This window comes from Physella acuta, unplaced genomic scaffold (genome assembly GCF_028476545.2).
Source record: "Physella acuta isolate Inbredline_101_S28 unplaced genomic scaffold, ASM2847654v3 ptg000886l, whole genome shotgun sequence".
Lineage (NCBI taxonomy): Eukaryota > Metazoa > Mollusca > Gastropoda > Physidae > Physella > Physella acuta.
The window spans coordinates 78,440-102,784 of NW_026732403.1; the positions used below are offsets into that span (position 1 = coordinate 78,440).

Consider the following 24,345-nt stretch of genomic DNA (forward strand, 5'->3'; position numbering starts at 1 on the left):
GGGGCGGGGACGACGACATATGTCCCCGGGCGCCGACCTTATGGGGCGCCAAAATGGGTTGGAAAAACAAATTGAAAGCTTGAAGGGGGGTGCAAATTGAAAGTCTGAGATGGGGAGGGGTGCAAATCGAAAGTTTGAGGGGGGTGGGTGCAAATCGAAAGTTTGTCCCCGCGCGCCGGGAAGGGTCGCTACGCCTCTGCTGTACAGTATAATTATACAACATTAAGTGAAGGGGTGGCACTTCCAGTGAAATCAGGCAAGAGAACTTTTTTTTACGTTTTTTTGTGTAAAAAACACATTGAGGAGAAAAATTCTTAAATTATGATGCTTTGTAAGAAGATAATAGAAATTTGTCAACTTATGAAGTTTTTTTAAGTATTCTAAAATAAAGTGAAGTACAAAGTCAGTTTACAAGAAATTCCTCAAAAAAAAACAAAAAAACCAACGAATAGGATTCAATGTGTATATACGAATTTCTTACACCTAACACATATATTAGAATACATACACACACACACATATATATATATATATATATATATATATATATATATATATATATATATATATATATATATATATATATATATATATATATATATATATATATATATATATATATATATATATATATATATATATATATATATATATATATATATATATATATATATATATATATATATATATACAAACACGGTTGCAAAACTGTGTTTTTCGGAGGTGTAAAACGTCCATATTTTAAAAATATAAATTTCCATATTCTGCACTATTTCAATACTTCTTCTATAGATCTACTACGCAGGGCCGGCGCTACCTATAAGGCGAACTAGGTGGTCGCCAAGGGCGCCATCTCTAGAGGGGCGCAAAAGGCTTTAATCGCTATTATCAAAAAGTACCTAATAATGAATAACTAATAATCAATAACTTTTATAAAGGAGTAGCAATCTTTTTCGGCACCCAGGACGAACTATCAATTTTGCACCCCCACTCCACTCACTCCAAAATTAGTAAGTAGTAAGTAAAGTTCCCTTTTTCAAACCTGACGGTCTATGGGGCAAGTGAAGTAGAGTTCACTTGTTTCTGTGACCTCGGCATATGAAGAGATAGTATGGTCAGCACTATGCCCAGCCGCCTTTACTTTCCCTAACGTGAGTTAGGTACCCATCAGAGTTGGGTGGACTCAGGGACGGTCTACTGACTTGAACCCGGATTCGAACTCAAAACTTACGGGTTAGCAGTCCAGCTCTATACCGCTAGACCACTCCGTCCCATCACTCCAAAATTAGGCCTATATTTATTCACGATGGTGAAAATGCAACCCCCACCTCCCTAATTTGGAAAGGTCGAGGCGCTTTTTACCAGTCAATTTGCTTTTTTTAATTTGGTGTCACATAATTGATGTCGAAAACGATTAAATGAGTTCGTAATTTAAATTTCGAACATTTCAAACGGTTATCTAATTTTTATAGGGCCTGTAAGTCTCATTTTCTCTGACTTTGACTTAGAAATCTGTCCTGGGGTATAGAGTTTTGTAATGACGGGGTGTTCAAAGTATTGTACTTGTTTGGTAAGTTTTGATGAATCGTTTAGATTTGGGAGTAACGGCGGAAGGCTGTTGCTGATGTGGTTTCATAGGTAGGCCTATAAAGTATCGAAGTGTTAAAGTGTCTTAATTTTTATTCGGCTGTTTTGTAGTTGAAGGTCTAGTGGAATCTGATTGGTTATAGAGAAATGAGAATGCAGGTGATAAAGTATTGTAGTTCTGGAGTTTGGGAGTATTGATTCTTGTGGTATTTAGGTATCGAATTATATTGACTGTTAAAGTGTAGTAGTAGGTCCAGTGAAATCGTTGTTGATTGGGAGTACCGTTTGTAGAGCTTGGTGAAGTTAAGCGAGTTGGTGTCGAAGTTCTGGAGCATCGTGTCTAGTTATGTTTAGGTATCGAAGTTTGATATGTGTTGTGAATGTAGTAGAGTATATCGAGTAGTCGAATTTATCGTAAGTTACATAATTTCAATTCAATACGGAAAACACTACAAAGAAAGGTAGGCGTTCTCTAGTTGAAAAAACTTTAATTTTTAGGAAATCTATATTACTACTCTTAAAGTATCTATCTATATATATATAAAGCAAAGTGGTCAGGTGCCCGATAGGGCACTTCCCGGCGCCGCAGGCGCGTCAAATTTGGCACGATGGTGCCTTGGGGCTAAAGAACACGAGGGTCGGTGACGGTTCGCCGAAAAGTCTACGGAGAGGGGGTCAAAACTGACCTCGACTGACCGACGTCTTATATGGGCTATATTACGAAAAAAAAAATTCCGACGACGACCCCCCTTGAAATTTTGTGAGGTGGTAGGAGAACGCCTTGGGGTGTCACAAAAAACTCGCCATGTCCGGGAAAATTCGTTAAATGGGTCAAAACTGACCAGTCGTATTTCCCTATATAATCTTTGTATTTTATGGGAAAAACAGAGGGTGATTTCAAAACAAATTTTAGGGCACTTACCGTCTTTACATCTGGCTAATTTTGTGCATGCTCTTGGGTAAATGGCTTGACCTTTAGGCAAAACTGTCGGTTTCACTCAAAGCCCTCGACGAGGGCTAAAAAATGACCGCGAGTGAAATTCTCTTTATATGAGCTCTATTACGAAAAAAAAATTCCTCCGACGACCCCCCTTGAAATTTTGTGAGGTGGTAGGAGAACGCCTTGGGGTGACACAAAAAACTCGCCATGTCCGGGAAATTCGTTAAATGGGTCAAAACTGACCAGTCGTATTTCCCTATATAATCTATGTATTTTATGGGAAAAACAGAGGGTGATTTCAAAACGGATTTTAGGGCACTTACCGTCTTTACATCTGGCTAATTTTGTGCATGCTCTTAGGTAAATGGCTCGACCTTTTGGGAAAACTGTCGGTTTTACTCAAAGCCCTCGACGAGGGCTAAAAAGTGACCGCGATTGAAATTCTCTTTATATGAGAATTATATGGGAAAAACAGAGGGTAATTTCAACAAAGATGTCAGGGTACTTACTCTTTGTATATCTGGCTAATTTTTTGTATACACCTCTATAGATGACTAGGCCGTATGGAAAAACTGTTGGTCAGACTAAAAGCCCTCGAAGAGGGCTAAAAATGACCGCGAGTGAAATTCTCATTATCCGAGATTTGGTCATTTGGTCTATGAATAGGGGAGGCAACTTTTTAATGTAACAATTTTTAAATATTTTGTATACTCTTTTTAAGATAAAAACAAAAATCATAAAGTATAGCATTGTTTTAAATAAATATTTTGTTATAAATTAATTTTTGCATTGTGCTGAAATTGTAAAATTTAATTGCGAAATTAATTTAATTTAATATTTGATTGATACTATTAGGAAAGCCCTTGCAGTTCTAATAACCTTGCGAGTGATAAGTTTGCGAATATTCCATCAATTTATAAGTGACATATAATTACTTCACTGTATAAACTTAGGCCCTAACATTTAACATAACAGCCAATCACCAATTAATTAATCATTCAATCTCTCAATTTTTTTGAAAACCTAAGCGAAGCTAGGCAGTATGCCTAGTTAATATATAATATTAAATATGATGGAATTTATAACTAACCGTAAACTTTGTTATTTCAATTTTTTTTAAATTTAATTAACAATTCTAGCAATGTCTAAAACAGTTACCCGTGTTTGATTTAATGAAAGACGTCCCCTTATTTTGGGGATCCAAAATTTTGAGTTATAACTCAGGGAATAGAGAAATAATGAATTGAAAGTCATCAAAATTGAATAGAAGTATGCTATAATAAAGCTACCGGTTTTTAGACTTTCCAACTAAACCTACAATTAAGTATTCAATAAGTAAATTTATTTATTTTCACAAGTTTACATAGCTAATATAAAACATTTGTTATAATCTTTACGTAAGGAAATTTAGAGCCTGTTATTGTGTTTTTCAAACATGTCTTAGTTACACTTGGTTAATTTAGCTATTCTTGTTAAAGTTATTTCCCTTTAATAAAATTTTGTTATTCGTATTTTCAAATGGGAGATAATTCGTTAATTAACTTTATATTCATTTCAAATTCATGCACCTTAGGTTGACCGCTTACGTATTTTACATATTAATATAACTTTAAGATATTGTAAACATTATATAGAGCTTAAGTTCTAAACAAAATAGTTTGGTATGTTTTTTTAGAATTATCAAGTTGAAAAACAAATACATCAGTAGCCGTTGTAGATTGCAATAATGTTAGTAGACATACAGTCTTATTCGTAAATTAAACATCTGATTAATTGTCTGTTCATTTTTTTTTTCACCCTCTCCTAAAGGATTCATTTATAACAATTTTAGGTTGGAATTTATAACATTTTTAACCTCTTATTCTTCAAAAACCAAAAATTGGTTACATAATCACACAATATAGATATTTTACAATAATAACTAAAGACAGTCAAGCTTAAAACAGTTAAATCCCTTTTTGGAACTCACCTTTGGTGGACTGCAGAGAGTCAAACACTACAAGAACTTTTTTTTTCAATGGTTTTTTTTCCAGACTTTTTTCTCCCGGGAGGGGGGAAGGAATAACAATTGTCTAAAGGGAGGGGGTGGGCTATGTTGTAATGTACAAAGTAGATTCGTGGATTTAGCAACAATTTCAATAGAATGTGATTACGCTTACAAACTGGAATTGAAGGAATTAATACAAACATTTGCGACGAAGGAGGCAAGTAAAATTTGATTTTGATGTCTACATATAACGTGTATGCAATTGATAATAAATTAATATGTCACTTTTAATTAATTGTTTTCTTTATAAATATGTTTTAGTAATTAATTTGTGTGAAAGGGGGCGTTTTAATAAGTTTGGCCTAGGGCGCTAAATAACTGGCGTCGGCACTGCTACTATGTAAGCGTGAAAGTAAAATTAAAGCCGACATATTTCAGGAAGTCACTTAAAAATGTTGTAGAAATTGAAAAAGAGCACATAATAATGTAATACATAATTTACAGAAGGAAAATGAAGTGTTTAAATATTAAAAATAAAACATAATAATGTATTGTGTTTCGTTGTAAACAGGCATTGTACACAGTATATTAGTATAGAACACTAAATTTTAGAAAAGCAAAAGTTAAAGGTAATCTGTTATGTATTGAAAAAAAAATAGATTTAAAATGGTAGAATGCTACGGGTTTCACTAAAGAAAAGAAAAAAAAAATAATACAAAGAGTATCTATTTAAAAACCAAAACGTCATTTCCTTTGGGATTTCCGAACAGTGGCTAAAAAAAAACCCACCGGGAATCCCCCAATCAGACTACATTGTGATATAATGACAGTCTTTGATGACGTGAGATTGTCTCGTATTGATCGATATAACCCCCCAACCCCTCACCCAATCAATCACAAATAAATTCAACACAATTTTTACACACACCCCACACACTTCTTTCTGTCTTTTCGTGCGGATATTTCCTTACCTTAATATAGAAAGTGACGTCAGGGAATGGTTCGTCGCAGCAGGCGTATCTGACGACGTTGCGCACACACTTGACGTAGAGCAGCTCCCATTCCCCGTTGACGATGTAATTGCTGAGGTCGACCTGGGTTTGGATCAGAAGAACAGGATGGGGAAAGTGGAGCAGATATAGAACATATTCATAGAAGCAAAAAACATTTTTCTTGAACTGGTAACATATTCATGGAAACAAAAAATATTTTCTACAACTGGTTTCATATTCTTAGAAACGAAAACGTATTTTTCTTCAACCGTAACATATTCATATAAACAAAAACATATTTTTCTTGAACTGGTAACATTCATAGAAACAAAAAAAAAAACATTTTTCTTGAACAGGTACCATATTCATAGAAACACACATATTTTTCTTGAACTGGTAACATAATCACAGAAAAAAACCATATTTTTCAAGTACTGGTAACATTTCACAGAAACAAAATTATATTTCTCTTGAACTGGTAACATATTCATAAAAACAAAGACATATTTTACTCCGCTGATAACTAGGTATAAATTTGGGTTTGAATCGAAAGAACAAGATGTTGAAAGAGATAAAGAACAAAGAAAAAAAATAACCAAAAAGATATTTTCTCGAAATGATTTCTAGATATAGATGACGGTTTGGTTCGGAAGAACAGTATCAGAAACATTTAAAGCAGGTATAGAACCTATTCATAGAATAAGGATTTAATAAAATCAGAGAAAGAGAAAAGAGCACTTAGGCTTATTTAAATCTTCAGTCCAAATACAATTTCTTGATTTTGTTTTTGGGGCAAGAAATTGTGTACAACAAGATTGCAAAACTATGTTTTTCTGTCTCAGGAAGGTGTAAAACGTCGAGATTTGCAAAAATTTCGATTATTTATTTGCACCATTACAATACTTTATCCGTTGTATACGAGAAAGTAATTTAAAAAAAGGATGTGTAAAAGCAGATTAAACATTGAACAACTTCATAAGAATCATAAGCATATTTTCACACAACGGTTGCTTTGTATGGTACAGGCGTCAACAAACTTGAAACATGGGGGGGGGGGGGGGGATCTTCATCGAACTTAAACACGATTTTGATTAGAATTTAGAGATATATTTATTGACTAAGAGATGGATAGAAATGAATTCGTTTTATAATATGTACTTTATTTAAAATCTAACAAATAAATTATTGTGCACGTTAGGTTTATAATTAGAGTATTTGTTACGGTCGTTATTACAGGATTTGTTACGGTCATCATTTACTACTGACAACAAGTAGGGCTAACCGGAATGTGAAACGAATTTCTATTATTTCAAATGCTAAGTTCGGGTTTAGATTTTTTTCGTTTATAAGGACATATCACACAACATATTTGGCACTATTAATTAAAAACTCAGTTTCATTCATTATCGGAAAAAGTTACCCAATAAAAAGACATACAACTAATTAACCTAATCATGTGCCGACAGTTAAAATAAACATCGCTGCATACACTTAAAAGATCAGAACGATTCCACGAAGAACTCTTTTCCCTGACAAATGGAATGTTTCTCCCTGTGAGAGGAGACATCTTTTCCAGCACAATAGATGGAGTGTGTCTACATTTGATGTATCCTTCCGCACTTGCAAACTCCCGGATAAGTGGCGGCTAAAGGGTTTACGGTAATTCTTAATTTAAATTGAACATCGGAAATGTGACAAAAAACATTTCCAATTTCCAGTGAATAAAAGGATTATGTGATTTAGTTTTTAGAAAGATATATATTTAAAATACACAACCTTTATCTCTATCCTTTCTCCACCTGTCTCCTCTTTACTCTATATCCCTTTCTTTCTATCTCTACATATATATATATATATATATATATATATATATATATATATATATATATATATATATATATATATCAGTATGTGTGTTGATATATCCCCGTCAGCCAGACAGCCATACTCCCCCCGCCCCAGCTCAGCCGGCACTAGAAGCCACTAAACAAGCACGCCAACAAGGGCTCACACCCCGACCAACCTCTGAGGTCCTGTTTGTTATATCGACCTGGTAGCCATCGTAGGTCCACGAGCCGAACTTGAGCGAGCACTCCTGGCTGTCGAAGGGAAAATAGGTCACGTCCACTTTGCACGAGCTCTGGAGTTTAGTCGGCACCGGCCAGAAGACGTTACCGTTGGGTTCTACCATGGCATTTGCTGGCATCAGGCCGTCGGTGTACTCGGCGGCGCTGTGGAAATACAGGGGGGGGTGTAGATTTATAGGGGGGTGTAGACTTATAGAGGGAGGTGTAGATTTATAGGGGGAGGTGTAGACTTACAGGGGGGTGTAGACTTATGGGGGGATGTAGACTTATGGGGGAGGTGTAGACTTATGGGGGGGTGTAAGGGGTCGTCCATAAATGACGTCACACTCGTAGCGAGGAGAGGGTTTGTAATTTTGTGACGGTGTGTGATGAGGAGGAGGGGGGGGGGGCTCAGATGGTGTGACGTCACACTTTTGCATTATAAAAAAGCAATGTTAGAAAACGAGTTTTAGCCGTTATTTCGCGTTTTAGAAAACTGTTTTAATAAATTGCAATAGGAATTGATTAAAATACTCTACGTTGACAGAATTCAGACAAGATTTTGGAAAAATATCGATGTTTTAAGAAAAACTTAACTGCAATTTTGAGGGGGGCGTTGGGCTGAGGTGTGACGTCATTTTTTTTTGGGGGGTAGTCTGGTTTTTTGTGACGATGTGTGACGGAGGGGATGGGGGATGTAAAAATCGTCCAAAAAAGCGTGACGTCATTTATGGATGATCCCTAGATCTATAGGGGATGTGTAGATTTATAGGGGAGGTGTAGATTTATAGGGGGCTGGGTTAGACTCAGAGAAGTGTGTATATAAACAGTGGACAAAATGGGATACTAATGCCTGATAGTGTCAATTAACGCCTGCAATTTGATCCTTAAAATAAAGACAATTTTTCGTATGGCTTAACGTTATATAAAAACCCACTTTTGTGTGACCGCTGTCTATTTTTGCCATAATTTTAAAAACCACCTATACGTCGTTAATAATGTGCCATGGCTACAATCATAGATATAATCATTTTCGTCTGTTATATAATGAGTATTGCTCAATTGTTTTGTTTATAATAGATACAGGTGTTTTTATTAATTTTTTAAAAAGAAATATGTAAAAGCCCCCAGCAGATCAAAAATGAAAACGTAATTTTAAAGATTGAAGATTCAGTTCATAAAGGAAGAAATAATCGTTTCCAATTTTTGTTATCGGACGTGTCTCGTGTGTTTCCATTTTCCGGTTTCAAAATTTGACCCAGTGGTTTCTTCATAGAATCAACAATTTAAAAAATTTCTAAATGTACCTTTAAGATGTTGATTATTGTAGTTTAGAAATACATTACGCCTGTGGAGTTTTATTTTTTTCCTTTTCTTGATGGACTTGTTTAGAAAATAATTGATCAACTAACAAAGGTTATGGAAATAAATCCAAAACGAAAAACAGGCTGAAATTGGAGTCAACGGCCTATATGGCGCATAACATGATGACACATAATACTTAATTGGGTTGGAAGCAATCCCGTCAAACATTACAATTAAGGATTACTTAACATTACTTTCATTATAGTTCAAACGAAATAATAAACATCAGGGCTGATGTTGTGTCAAAAACGACGAAGCGTATCTGCAAATTTTCAGTAGCTGTTAGACTCAGGGTAAATCTACTTCACCTATATTTCAGGACATAAGTTGCTGTTTAAGATGATGCTGATTTTAGCCTGGTAGGACTTTTTAACCGTGTTTTTTTTACTGAGGATTGAAAGCACTACGGACGAACTAGTTTTTATTTCCCGCTCCCCCCTCCCGACCTCTCTAAATATAGCAACATTATATTGGGTTAGGTTTATCAAGCTTGAATACACCTAATGATGGCTGTAAAGTCTTGAAGGCAAGATGAACTCAGCTGATCTGAATTGAATCGGCAAGACTCGAATGTCTCCAAGTTAGAAAAAAAAAACATCGGTACTGGGTGGGTAGATTTGCTAATGGGTTGGCTTGGTTATAACTTTGTGCTAAATAGATGTATTACACCATCAAATAATTCAACACTTGACAAATAGACCTTACACCTGACAAACAAACCCAACTCCTAACAAACAAACCCAACACCTAACAAACAAACCCAACACCTGACAAACAGACCCAACACCTGACAAACACAACACCTGACAAACACAACACCTGACAAACAGACCCAACACCTGACAAACAGACCCAACACCTGACAAACGAACCCAACACCTGACAAACAGACCCAGCACCTGACAAACACAACACCTGACAAACACAACACCTGACAAACAGACCCAACACCTGACAAACAGACCCAACACCTGACAAACAGACCCAACACCTGACAAACAGACCCAACACCTGACAAACAGACCCAACACCTGACAAACAGACCCAACACCTGACAAACACAACACCTGACAAACAGACCCAACACCTGACAAACAGACCCAACACCTGACAAACGAACCCAACACCTGACAAACAGACCCAACACCTGACAAACAGACCCAACACCTGACAAACAGACCCAACACCTGACAAACAGACCCAACACCTGACAAACAAACAGACCCAACACCTGACAAACAGACCCAACACCTGACAAACAGACCCAACACCTGACAAACAGACCCAACACCTGACACACAGACCCAACACCTGACAAACAGACCCAACACCTGACAAACCCAACACCTGACAAACCCTACACCTGACAAACAGACCCAACACCTGACAAACAGACCCAACACCTGACAAACCCAACACCTGACAAACCCTACACCTGACAAACAGACCCAACACCTGACAAACAGACCCAGCACCTGACAAACAGACCCAACACCTGACAAACAGACCCAACACCTGACAAACAAACAGACCCAACACCTGACAAACAGACCCAACACCTGACAAACCCAACACCTGACAAACCCTACACCTGACAAACAGACCCAACACCTGACAAACAGACCCAGCACCTGACAAACAGACCCAACACCTGACAAACAGACCCAACACCTGACAAACAAACAGACCCAACACCTGACAAACAGACCCAACACCTGACAAACCCTACACCTGACAAACAGACCCAACACCTGACAAACAGACCCAGCACCTGACAAACAGACCCAACACCTGACAAACAGACCCAACACCTGACACACAGACCCAACACCTGACAAACTGACCCAACACCTGACAAACAAACCCAACACCTGACAAACAAACCCAACACCTGACAAACAGACCCAACACCTGACAAACTGACCCAATACCTGACAAACTGACCCAACACCTGACAAACTGACCCAACACCTGACAAACAGACCCAACACCTGACAAACAGACCCAACACCTGACAAACCCAACACCTGACAAACAGACCCAACACCTGACAAACCCAACACCTGACAAACACAACACCTGACAAACGGACCCAACACCTGACAAACAAACCCAACACCTGACAGACCCAACACCTGACAAACCCAACACCTGACAAACAGACCCAACACCTGACAAACTGATCCAACACCTGACAAACTGACCCAATACCTGACAAACAGACCCAACACCTGACAAACTCACCCAACACCTGAAAAACAAACCCAACACCTGACAAACCCAACACCTGACAAACAGACCCAACACCTGACAAACTGACCCAACACCTGACAAACTGACCCAACACCTGACAAACCCAACACCTGACAAACAGACCCAACACCTGACAAACTGATCCAACACCTGACAAACTGACCCAACACCTGACAAACAGACCCAACACCTGACAGACCCAACACCTGACAAACCCAACACCTGACAAACAGACCCAACACCTGACAAACAGACCCAACACCTGAACAACAGACCCAACACCTGACAAACAGACCCAACACCTAACAAACCCAACACCTGACAAACCCAACACCTGTCAAACAGACCCAACACCTGACAAACAAACCCAACACCTGACAAACAGACCCAACACCTGACAGACCCAACACCTGACAAACCCAACACCTGACAAACAGACCCAACACCTGACAAACCCAACACCTGACAAACAGACCCAACACCTGACAAACAGACCCAACACCTGAACAACAGACCCAACACCTGACAAACAGACCCAACACCTAACAAACCCAACACCTGACAAACCCAACACCTGTCAAACAGACCCAACACCTGACAAACAAACCCAACACCTGACAAACAGACCCAACACCTGACAAACAGACCCAACACCTGACAGACCCAACACCTGACAAACCCAACACCTGACAAACAGACCCAACACCTGACAAACAGACCCAACACCTGAACAACAGACCCAACACCTGACAAACAGACCCAACACCTAACAAACCCAACACCTGACAAACCCAACACCTGTCAAACAGACCCAACACCTGACAAACAAACCCAACACCCGACAAACAGACCCAACACCTGACAAACTGATCCAACACCTGACAAACAGACCCAACACCTGACAAACTGATCCAACACCTGACAAACAAACCCAACACCTGACAAACAAACCACTCACTTGTTATACAGGACCATGTCAGGCAACCAGATCTTGTGGCACGGGATCCTCAGCTTCGTGATGTTGTTGAACTTTGACGGTTCCCACACCAGGAACTCGTCCACCCACTCCTGCAAGAGACCAGCATCGAACCTTATCAACCCAGTTCTATAGGGATGTGTTTATCATACTGACCTGTACATAACGCTATCAACCCAGTTCTATACTGATGTGTAAGTCATACTGACCAGTATAGAACGCTATCAACCCAGTTCTAGATGGATGTGTTTATCATACTGACCAGCATCGAACCTTATCAACCCGTTTCTATACTGATATGTATGTCCTACTGCCTTTTAACACAACTAGACACTAATGTGTTTATCATACTTACCAATACAGAACACTATCAACCCAGTTCAATATGGATGTGTCTATCATACTGACCAGCATAGAACACTATCAAACAAGTTCTATACGGATGTGTTTATCATACTGACCAGTATATAACGCTATCAATCAACCCCTTTCTATACTGGTGTGTTTATGATACTGACCAGTACAGAACGCTATTAACACAACTATATACTAATGTGTTTATCATACTGACCAGTACAGAACGCTATTAACACAACTATATACTAATGTGTTTATCATACTGACCAGTACAGAACGCTATTAATACAACTATATACTAATGTGTTTATGATACTGACCAGTATAGAACGCTATTAACACAACTATATACTAATGTGTTTATCATACTGACCAGTACAGAACGCTATTAATACAACTATATACTAATGTGTTTATGATACTGACCAGTATAGAACGCTATTAATACAACTATATACTAATGTGTTTATGATACTGACCAGTACAGAACGCTATTAATACAACTATATACTAATGTGTTTATGATACTGACCAGTACAGAACGCTATTAATACAACTATATACTAATGTGTTTATGATACTGACCAGTACAGAAGGCTATTAACACAACTATATACTAATGTGTTTATGATACTGACCAGTACAGAACGCTATTAATACAACTATATACTAATGTGTTTATGATACTTACCAGTACAGAACGCTAGTAATATAACTATATACTGGTGTGTTTATGATACTGACCAGTATAGAACGCTATTAATACAACTATATACTAATGTGTTTATGATACTGACCAGTACAGAAGGCTATTAACACAACTATATACTAATGTGTTTATGATACTGACCAGTACAGAACGCTATTAATACAACTATATACTAATGTGTTTATGATACTTACCAGTACAGAACGCTATTAATACAACTATATACTGGTGTGTTTATGATACTGACCAGTATAGAACGCTATTAATACAACTATATACTAATGTGTTTATGATACTGACCAGTACAGAACACTATTAATACAACTATATACTAATGTGTTTATGATACTTACCAGTACAGAACGCTATTAATGCAACTATATACTGGTGTGTTTATGATACTGACCAGTATAGAACGCTATTAATACAACTATATACTAATGTGTTTATGATACTGACCAGTACAGAAGGCTATCCACCCAGTTCTATGTACTTGTCAATCATACGAGTCAGTCTATAAACCACATTAAGGATATGTGATTGGTTTTCTTTACCGTAAGCTTGCGAATAACCCCCCCCCCCCCCACACACACAGTCACATAACATCATCACCCATCTTTTTTCCCCGGGAGTCTATTCATAAAACGTGTCTTGCTTATACTAATTAAGATATAGTTTTTTGCTGATTACGCGATTTTACTCTGATAAATAATTGATAGTACAAAATATGCGAGTTTTGCTCTTACAATAATTGATAAACTACATAAAACGTACAAGTAACTTAAGCGTTTCGCAACTAAACAGGTTAAAAACCTACCTGTACCAAACAGGTAGGTACAAGCGAACGAAGCTTTAAAATTGTTCCTGTTTATCCCAGTCAATCGATGTATAAATCGAGAGCTCTCTGCACTAAAGGCATGGGAAGATCGATAAGTCTGATTGAATTGTGGGAGGAATAATCCTGGGAAATATCCCATCAAATTATATTCGGGGAAATGAAACGTTACGAGTGGCAAAAATGTGTATTTATTTGCTGGTTGGGTGACGGGGGTTTTCGCTAGATGTAGTTTTTGTCCTGGTGTTTGCTGTCCAAATGTTGTTTGTGTTACCAAGCCAACGGTGAAGAAATGAGGTAGGTCAAGCGACACCCCAGACTAAACTCCGGCAGGTTTAAAAGCTCACGCTCATCTTTGTACCGGACTGTGAGATCTGGCGAGAGTACGTGAGATCTCGTTGATGGAGTGAGATTTAGTTGGAGACTTCAGATAGAGGGTACCGTGGTTCGGGTGACTCGACTCGGAAACTTATTTTAAAATCTGTCATGATTTTTTTTTTTCGTTTCACAAAAAGTTCATTTTCGCTCCACTGAATGATAGTATGCAATACCGGCACAACCATGGGCCATTTTTTTTTAAAATCATCATTTTACATTACAGTTATGCCAGGAAAATATCGCAGTAAAAATGAATCTAAAAAATAAATTGAATTTGTAAAATAAGTTATTCTAAATAAACAATTAGCAACTTTGGAATTAAGCAATGATTAAAAAACGGTTGCTGAAACTTGCCAAGTTTTAATTATCAGAATTTAAATTAAATAAACAATGAAAAGGTAAAATATTGAAAATAAAAGTATTTGCAAATGACGACTACAGACATTGCCGGTGTAATATGATTATGGTTCGAATCTGAGTGGGAATGGCGGGCTCAAATTGTTATAACCCCTGTACCATCAGACGAAGATTTAAAAATTCTAAAACCACAAAACAGATTTAAGTAGTTATGCAAATAATGACTAAAAAGGGTTATCATAACAAACTTATATAAATGAATTTAAAAATGAAATTAATTTTTTTTAAGCTTTATGAGCGACAATGATTTTCTTTATATACATAGGAATGCATTATATTTAAAGAAAATATTTTTATTAACATCTTTTTATTGCATATATAAAAGTCTTTTTTATTAAAAGCACTTTTATTATTTTTTAAATTAAATCCAATGAACTTATTGTCCATTAAAAGAAACAGAATTGTGCATTTTAACGAATAAAAATAACACTTTACACAGCAAACTTTAACTATTTAAAAGACAAATTAATCAAACATCTGCATACGTCAAATTGTATGTCACATTGCATTGTCATTGGGTCTTGACCTATTTCTCTGGTTTGAAAAAAATCGGTTCTGTAGAATCGATGAAATTTGGGTCGCAACTTTCGACCCTTGCCGAATCAAGTAAACAAAAAATGTATTAAGCTCTAAGCACAATAAATCAAGTTTAATAAACGCTTGTAAACTTTTTAAATTATAATGTTATTTAAAATTTTAAATTAAACATTTTATTAGTTGTTTTTGCTTTTTTTTTTCAGAAATAAATTCTGCTGTCTAAATATTTGATCCCGGATGTTACGTCCCTTACATGTCCCCTGCTTGTGTGTGTGTGTGTGTTGTGTGCTGTACCCTCCCTTTGGTGTATAGTTGTATCCCTTGGTTGAGTGTGTTTACATGGAGCGAGAGGTGTTCACGTGAGGTGTGTCAGGTGACGGGTGTCAGAGCGTGTGCCAGTGTGTGAATCAGTTAGTTGTAGTGTGGCTGTGGACGTGGAACGTGGAACGTGGGGTTGAGATCTGGATGTGAAGTTGTGCTGTGGCTGTGGACGGGGGAGACGTTGAGTATCTTGTTATTTTATGTTGTAGACTCCATTTGCTCTTTTATTATTCTTATTACTGTATACATTTATATTAAACATCTTATTGTTATTATTATATTTATGTGACCTAGGCTAGTTGCATCTTTCCTGTTCGCAACGCCAAATGTGACCTTCCCCGAGTCTATCCTGCCCGACAACGCCAATTGTAACGAGTTGAACCACTCATGCTACACAACATCGACTACAGTAGAAAGACTCGAAGATGCAGGTTCGCTATTGATCCTTTTATTACATGAATCAAGAAATGCTTCAATATAACACAATGAATCAACAGAAATGTTTCACAATAATAGTCTGAATCAACTGACCCCCTAACAGTCCTCACTAGGCTTCATATAACTGAATCCACATGTCTATTGTCCTTCTTAACACAATATAACCAACTTGAGTATGTCACACAGACTGACTGATCTAAAGCCAGCGATCGAAAAGGAAAAGGGGCGAGTTCTGCCGTCCCCTCCTATTTATGCCTTGTATCCGTACTCGTCTCCGTACTTGTATTCCTCCGTAATCGATACTTGTACTCGATGTCTCCGACCACTAGTTGCGTAGTTCTAACATACAGTCCGTGAAATAACATCTGCATCCCATCAATCAAAGTTGACAGGCCGTCTGAATCTCCTTGTACCGTTTCCCAAAATAGCACGCGTTGGCTTTGAGATTGTTATCAGCCCGACCCAATAAGCCACCTGTTGTGTTGCGTCAGACTGCAATACTGCGTCTCGGCTTCTCGTTCGTTATCAGATTTGTAACTAGTAGTTAGGCCCACCCTTTTTTTGTGTGTTTTCAACCACAAACAACGCCTGGCAGGTGCACTCCTCCAAAGTCAATCGCATAATCGTAAAAAAAAATTTTATTGTTCCACTCACTGTCCACGACGTCCCATTCGTATACGATTGACAGTTATACCTATTTCACATATCAACTGTGTCTACATCGTCTTCCTGAGACACAAAACAGTTCTAGAATTCACATCCACCCTTTTCGTTTGGTGCCTTCACCAGTTCACCTTTATAGCTTTTTGAACAGTCTGTTCTCATACCAGCGCGACCATGAAAGATTTGATGGTTGCTGACAAAAAATTTCGTCTTCCTTCTGTTCCTCAAACTTCTCCGCGGACCACTTATCTGATGGTCTACTGTCTCTCTGCTTCTGGAAGGAACGGGATCCTCTTTGTTGCCGTTATCCTCCACTTGTGTATCGCGGTTGTTCTGATGATGGTGATATGGTTCCGGGATGGGTATGTGAGTTTCCGTTATAATTTCCGGTTCCCTAATTGTCTTGGATTTCCTTGTGTGTAACTGCTCTTCTTGCCTATTCCAATATTTCTTTAATTGAGCAATATTCGCCCACCGATCCGGTTTGGCGTGATCGATGGGTCTTATCTTAAAGGGGCCACCTGCTACTTTAGGCATCTCCACGACTTGCCATATCTCCTGTCCCCAGAGATCGTGGATTTTGTTTCTGCCTAACGGGTGGCTACGCAGTAATACCCTGTCATTCAGTTTGAGTGGCGGGTCCTTTGTCTGTACCGGCGGTTCCCTTCGCCGTGCTTCATGTTCTAGTCTTTCCTGTACTACCCTGTACATTTCCCTAATTCTTCTCATATGTTCATTCACATATTCCAGTGCGGTGTATGAGCCAGTCATACTCTCCCTTTTTCCTAGGAACAACTCAAGAGGGAGTCGAGCCTCCCGTCCGAACAGCAACATGTATGGCGTAAAGCCGGTTGTGGCATGGGGTGTGCAGTTGTATAGATATACCAACTCTGGGAGAAAATCAGGCCAACGTTTTTTCTGTTCAGGTTCTAACGTACGCAGCAAATCATGCATGCTGCGGTTGAACCGTTCACACTGTCCGTTTCCTTTCGGATTAAATGTGGTTGTTCTAGATTTGTTGATCCCGTAGTGGCTGCACAGTTGGTTAATTACTTCTGACTCGAAAGCCCTTCCTTGGTCAGAATGTAATTGTCTTGGTATGCCATATTTGATGAACCAATGTTCTATTAAGACCTTTGCCACTGTTTTGGCGGTCTGATCTCGCGTGGGCACCGCCACCGTCCATTTGGTGAATACATCAGTCATTACCAACACATGTTCCGTCCCATCCGATGATTGCTCCAACGACGTAAAGTCCATAGCCACAATCTCTAGTGGTTTTGTCGCTAATAGGTGTCCCGATGGCTGTCTCATTTTGACAACTGGCATTTTCGCATGCTGACACCTCACACAAGCCTCACAATGGCGTTTGACCTCCATTTCCATATTGGGCCAGTAACACCTCCGTCGTAATATTTTGTGCGTCCTGTCCTGACCCTGGTGTCCTGCCCTGTCATGTGCCAACCTTAGCACTTCTTCTCTTAACTGTCCAGGCACCACCACCTGGTGTATTGTCCCATCAATTTGGTCATGAATTCTCCGCATGAGAACACCATCCTCTATACTGAGACGGTCCCACTGACTCAGTATTTTCTTTGTTTCTCGACCAAATTGTTCTCTTTCCCTTCTTCCTGGGAATTTTTGTTCCTGGACGTATTTCAATAGCGGTTGCAAGCCACTATCCGTTCTCTGGGCATCTCTTATCTTTTTGTGATTAAGGCAATTAAAATCACTACTGTCCATATGTTCGGGTTCCGTGGATATGTGCTCCACCCCGGTCTGCCCGTTTTGCATCACTTGTACCCCATGAGGGATATCTGTTGACGCTCGGACCTCACATATTCCTGTCAGCGTTTCTTCCTCATCACCCGGTCTCTCGTAAGGATTCCTTGATAAGGCGTCCGCATTGCCGTTGGACCGCCCCGGGCGATACTTTATCTCTAGGTCAAAGAGTGCCAATTCTGCTGCCCATCGCTGTTCGATGGATCCCAACTTTGCTGTCTTTAGGTGACTCAAGGGGTTATTGTCAGTGTATACCACACATTTAGCACCTAATAGATAGTCCCTGAATTTTTCAGTCACAGCCCATTTTAATGTCAAAAGTTCTAGTTTCATGGCGCTGTAATTTGTCATGTTCTTCTCTGATCCCTTCAGAGCTCGACTGGCATAAGCAATAACCCTGAAGCCTTGCTTTTGTTGTTGTGATAGCACAGCTCCCAGACCTTTCGAGCTGGCGTCAATTTCTAGCCGAAATGGTTTGTCAAAGTCTGCGTATCCCAATATCGGCGCCTCTGTCAAAGCCTTTTTCAATAGCTTAAACGAGTTCAGGCATTCATCAGTCCATAATTCACCTATCCGTTGTGTTTTACCTTTCTTTTTCTCCTTACTGTGTTTCTTTGTCATTTTGTTTACCAAGTCATGCAATGGTGCGGCAATTTTTGCAAAACCCGGCACAAATTTTCTATAATAGGAAGCAAAGCCCAAGAATGACCTGACCTCTACCGTAGTTGTTGGTTGTTTCCATTCTTTAACAGCTGCAATTTTATCTGGGTCAGTGGCGATGCCATCCGACGAAATCACGTAACCCAAAAAATGTACCGATTTCAAACCAAAGCAGCATTTGTCTGGGTTCAGCTTTACTCCTATCTCCCTAAGACGGAGAAACACTTGTTCTAATCTTTTTAGATGGTCCTCCCAAGTTTTTGAATAAACTAGTATATCATCCAAGTACACCAACATTATTTGAAATAGAAAGTCACTCATAGCACTCTGCATTACTCGCTGGAATGTAGCAGGTGCATTAGTTAGACCAAACGGCATACGGGTCCACTCGTACAGTCCCAGTGGAGAAATAAATGCAGTTTTATGTTGATCGTTGGGGTGCATGGCCACTTGGTGGTAGCCACTAGCCAAATCCAAGGTAGAAAAAAATCTTGCTCCCCCCAACGCATCAAGACATTCATCAATACGAGGCAAGGGGAATGCATCCCTTCTTGTGATATTGTTCAATTTCCGGTAATCACAACACAGTCTTATCTCCCCTGACTTCTTTTTTACCACTACTATCGGTGCCGCATACGGGCTCGTACTGGTTGTAATAATTCCCTTTTTTAGTAGATCATTCAGGTGTGCTTTCACCGCCGAGTAGTGACTCGGTGGTAATCTTCGATAAGGTTGCGCCACCGGCTTGTCTTGTAGTAAGGGTATCTGGTGTTTTATTACTTCCGTGTACCCCAAATCACCCTCATACGAGGCAAATATATCACTGTATTTATTCAGCAATTCATTTAGTTTTGGGTCCTCAGTTTCCGGGAATGTATATGACCGGCCATCCTGTTTCTTCACCTCGGCCGTCACATTGACCGACCTAATTGTTACTTCATTACTGCTGGTATTGCTCAGTTCGATACACTGTGCCGACCTTAGTACCTCGACGTTCTGTGGTACTCCTACCAGAGTATTAGGTGGTATAAAAATTTCTTCATCCAAAACATTTGCCACTAATCCTTGAACTAGTCCATTTTCCGCTGATGTGTATGTCCGCAGTAACACGACGCCTGCCCTCAGTGCGGCGCCACATGGTTCTATCATCACATCACCATTCACGCTTCTATCACCAATTTGTAATGTGATTGCCTTGACCGTGTTTGCCGGGACTGCTGTCCTTCCTCTGGTCTTGGCAAACCTGGCCAACTTGGATCCCCGACCTGGTGTGGTCGATCCGACAATATTTGTAAGAAATTCTGGCAACTGGCCAAGAATATTCATGCCCAACAGGCAAGGTATATTTGACACATTTGTCTCTAGGTTGTGTTTCGTCACGAACACCCCAACCTGCTTCAACCTATGTCCTGCCACCACGACATCCGCCAGAAAATAACCACAGTATGGAATGGTTAGTCCATTAGCTGCCGTCAGGCGCATGCATGTGTCAGACCTCAACCTATGGTCTTTTCCTTTCATCCATTTGGTGTAAAAATTTTCCGTGATTGTCGTCACCTGGGAGCCTGTATCCACAATCGCCTTCACCGCGATGTCCCCAATCGTAATCACCATTTCGGGACAGACTCCCATAATTTTGCTTCTTGGGCCATACCCTCGCCCCTCTGTAGCCTGGCCCTGCCTTACAGAGGACGACCGTTTCCCTGGCAGTACCGTGCCATAGGTCCGGGTTGTGAACAAGACAAACAAATTGGTCGACCGTCGGCCGTCCATTGGAGTGATGGCTTGGCAGGACGCGGCCGTCCAACCCGTCCCTGTTTTGTCCCGTTCTTTTCCTGATTCTCAGCTGTTGACCTGCTTTCTAACCTCTCCAAACGTTGGTCAACCTTATCTAGGTGGGCCACCAGTTGAGCCATCATGGTCTCTATCGTGTCGGCCCCTGTGGGTGGGGATTGTCTCTGTTCAGGCACAGAGACTTTGTCCACCGAACAGTTCGATTGGTCCTCATCCTCGGACCTGCGGATCGCTGAGTTCCTGACCTGAAGGAAGGTCAACTGCGGTTCTTTGTGGACCTCCTCTTTCAACTCTCTTCTTAGGATCGGGGTTGCCAGCCCCTCAATGAAATGATCCCTCAGTAGGCGTACATCAATGTCAGGTGTTTTGACCTTTACCGAATCAAAGGCCCTGTTCATCCGGTGTGAGTACTCCATCACACTCTCCGCCAATCTCTGCCTCAAGCCTACGAACCCTGCTAGCAGTTGCGATCCCGACCGTCTCTCCCCAAAGGTCTCCATAATCAGATCCAGCACCTTATCTGGATCTGATTGGATGGTTTTATCGTGGCATTTGACCTCTGCCCTAACCGTCTCTCCTATGCTGCCCATCAGCAGTCTTAATCTTTCCTCTGGTGACATGCCTCTCGAGGCCCAGGCCGCTTTGACCTCTTCACTGAACCTGTTGGTTAAAGTGGGATCACCGTCCCCGTAAAATTTGTTAATGTGGGACTCTCTGGGTAGGACCACTATATGGGTCTGCTTCTCGTCCAGAGTAGACATTTTATCCCGTAAGTAAAACAAAAGAGTTCTTTCTTACCGTGTGTGTATGAAAAAATTTTCCTCAATTTTCACAGTTCCTGAATGTCCGAATTCACATACACACAAAACACAGTTATGCACAAGGTTGACTATGGGTGCCTAAATCGGCAAGTCTAGTTGAATTCATCCTGCTCGCAGCGCCAAATGTGACCTAGGCTAGTTGCATCTTTCCTGTTCGCAACGCCAAATGTGACCTTCCCCGAGTCTATCCTGCCCGACAACGCCAATTGTAACGAGTTGAACCACTCATGCTACACAACATCGACTACAGTAGAAAGACTCGAAGATGCAGGTTCGCTATTGATCCTTTTATTACATGAATCAAGAAATGCTTCAATATAACACAATGAATCAACAGAAATGTTTCACAATAATAGTCTGAATCAACTGACCCCCTAACAGTCCTCACTAGGCTTCATATAACTGAATCCACATGTCTATTGTCCTTCTTAACACAATATAACCAACTTGAGTATGTCACACAGACTGACTGATCTAAAGCCAGCGATCGAAAAGGAAAAGGGGCGAGTTCTGCCGTCCCCTCCTATTTATGCCTTGTATCCGTACTCGTCTCCGTACTTGTATTCCTCCGTAATCGATACTTGTACTCGATGTCTCCGACCACTAGTTGCGTAGTTCTAACATACAGTCCGTGAAATAACATCTGCATCCCATCAATCAAAGTTGACAGGCCGTCTGAATCTCCTTGTACCGTTTCCCAAAATAGCACGCGTTGGCTTTGAGATTGTTATCAGCCCGACCCAATAAGCCACCTGTTGTGTTGCGTCAGACTGCAATACTGCGTCTCGGCTTCTCGTTCGTTATCAGATTTGTAACTAGTAGTTAGGCCCACCCTAGCTACATTTATATAGTGTTAGTTGTCTTTGTTTGTCGCTACATATATATATATATACCCTAGATTCCAGAACCCAACATTTGGGGGCTCGTCCGTTTAGCATGGCTACTACCAGGAGTGCCAGAAGACAGCTAATAAGTGACTTGAAGGAGGAGGGAAAGCTAACCGGGCTGACCGATGACAGTTTGGCGGAGTGGGTAAAGGAAGAGTTGAGGAGGGTGGAAGATGCGAAGGTTGAGGTTGTAGCAAAGGTATGTAACCCTGTACCCCGCTTGAGGGACGTGGCGGCGATGACGGTGGACGAAGACCTGGGTGCGTATGTGAGGCACTTTGAGAGTCAAGCAAAGAGACAAGGCATTGACCCCAAGGACTGGTCGCTCCTTCTGACGGACAAGATGAGTGGACAACTGAAGACTTTCCTCGTTGAGACGGGACTGAACTTGCATCATGACTTCGAGTCAGTAAAGGTAAAGTTATTCACGCACGCAGGTTTCAACGAGGAAAAGTATAGGGTCAGATTCCACCAGCTGGTACCAACACACGACGATATGAGAAGCTTCGCAGTCAACACAGAAGCCGCGTTGAGAGCGTGGGTCCTGCAGTCGGGAATAAAGGAAACGTTTGAGGACTTGATGAACCTCCTAATAGTTGATCGGATAAAATCGGTTGTCACGTGTGATCTGTTGGAGAGGCTGAATGGTGCTGCTAAGGTAAGTGTGGAAGATAATCTTAAAGTTATTGACAACTATAAGAGCACTCAAATCGCTAGAGTGACGAGGCCAGTAAACCAAACCCCTCCGTACGTCGCTGCTAGTTCGACAGCAGAGAGGATACCCTGGCAAAACACGACACCGCGATCTCCAGGACACCACACTTGCCCTGGTGTACAGCCTATGCATGGTGTTAGGAAGGTCAGCCGGAGCAGTAAATGTTTCACATGTGGACGTTATGGACACTATGCCAGGGATTGTCATAGCAATAGTAATAGCGGTTTTCCTTGGAGAAATAGGTCAGATAAAAGAGCTGTTGTGGTGTATGGAAACAACAAAAGACCTTATCGGTGCTACAAGTGCAATGAACAAGGTCATATTGCCAAAGAGTGCAGTATGGATATAGATACAGGCGCCTGTTATAGCTGTAGAAAGCCAGGCCACATACAACGAAACTGTGCGTACTGAAAATGTACATCGACGGTCAGATGATCTCAAGTGTTATTGCTGCGGTGGTGTTGGTCACATATCACGGGTGTGTCCCACAGCTCAGCGTGATATGTTAGGAAATTTTTCCCTGCTTAAAGACTCTCATATGAGAGTGAGGTAAAGCACGAAATTTGGAGGCGTATCCTTACAAAGGTAGTGTCCTTGGTAAGTTTTTGTTAAGATAATTTATTCAATCAATGTTAATTTTTCTTTGTTTTTTTTTACAGAAGCTGTGTATGATGATTACGGGCTGGAGATGATTAATGTAGTTAAAACGGCTATCGAGAAGGGAACTAAGTTTGATCGCCTTTAAGGAAAGATGACCATCTATGGCGACGTACGCATCTGCCGATGGGCCCTTGCACTACAGGAATTAGCCTGTACTGTGAAACATATCAAGGGAACTGAGAACTTTGTAACAGACATTCTATCA

General features: G+C 40.2%; 1 protein-coding gene across 1 annotated transcript in view; it reads right to left on the reverse strand.

The window, feature by feature from the left end:
- LOC131952668 (neuronal acetylcholine receptor subunit alpha-2) overlaps window positions 1-24,345 on the reverse strand; it is a 97,211-nt gene that overhangs the window by 39,241 nt on the left and 33,625 nt on the right. The window contains exons 4-6 of the mRNA XM_059315429.1: window positions 12,149-12,258; window positions 7,530-7,737; window positions 5,486-5,608 (exon numbers count right to left, since the gene is read on the reverse strand). Coding sequence (XP_059171412.1) covers window positions 5,486-5,608; window positions 7,530-7,737; window positions 12,149-12,258 — 441 coding nt within the window. The remainder of the gene's footprint in view (window positions 1-5,485; window positions 5,609-7,529; window positions 7,738-12,148; window positions 12,259-24,345) is intronic.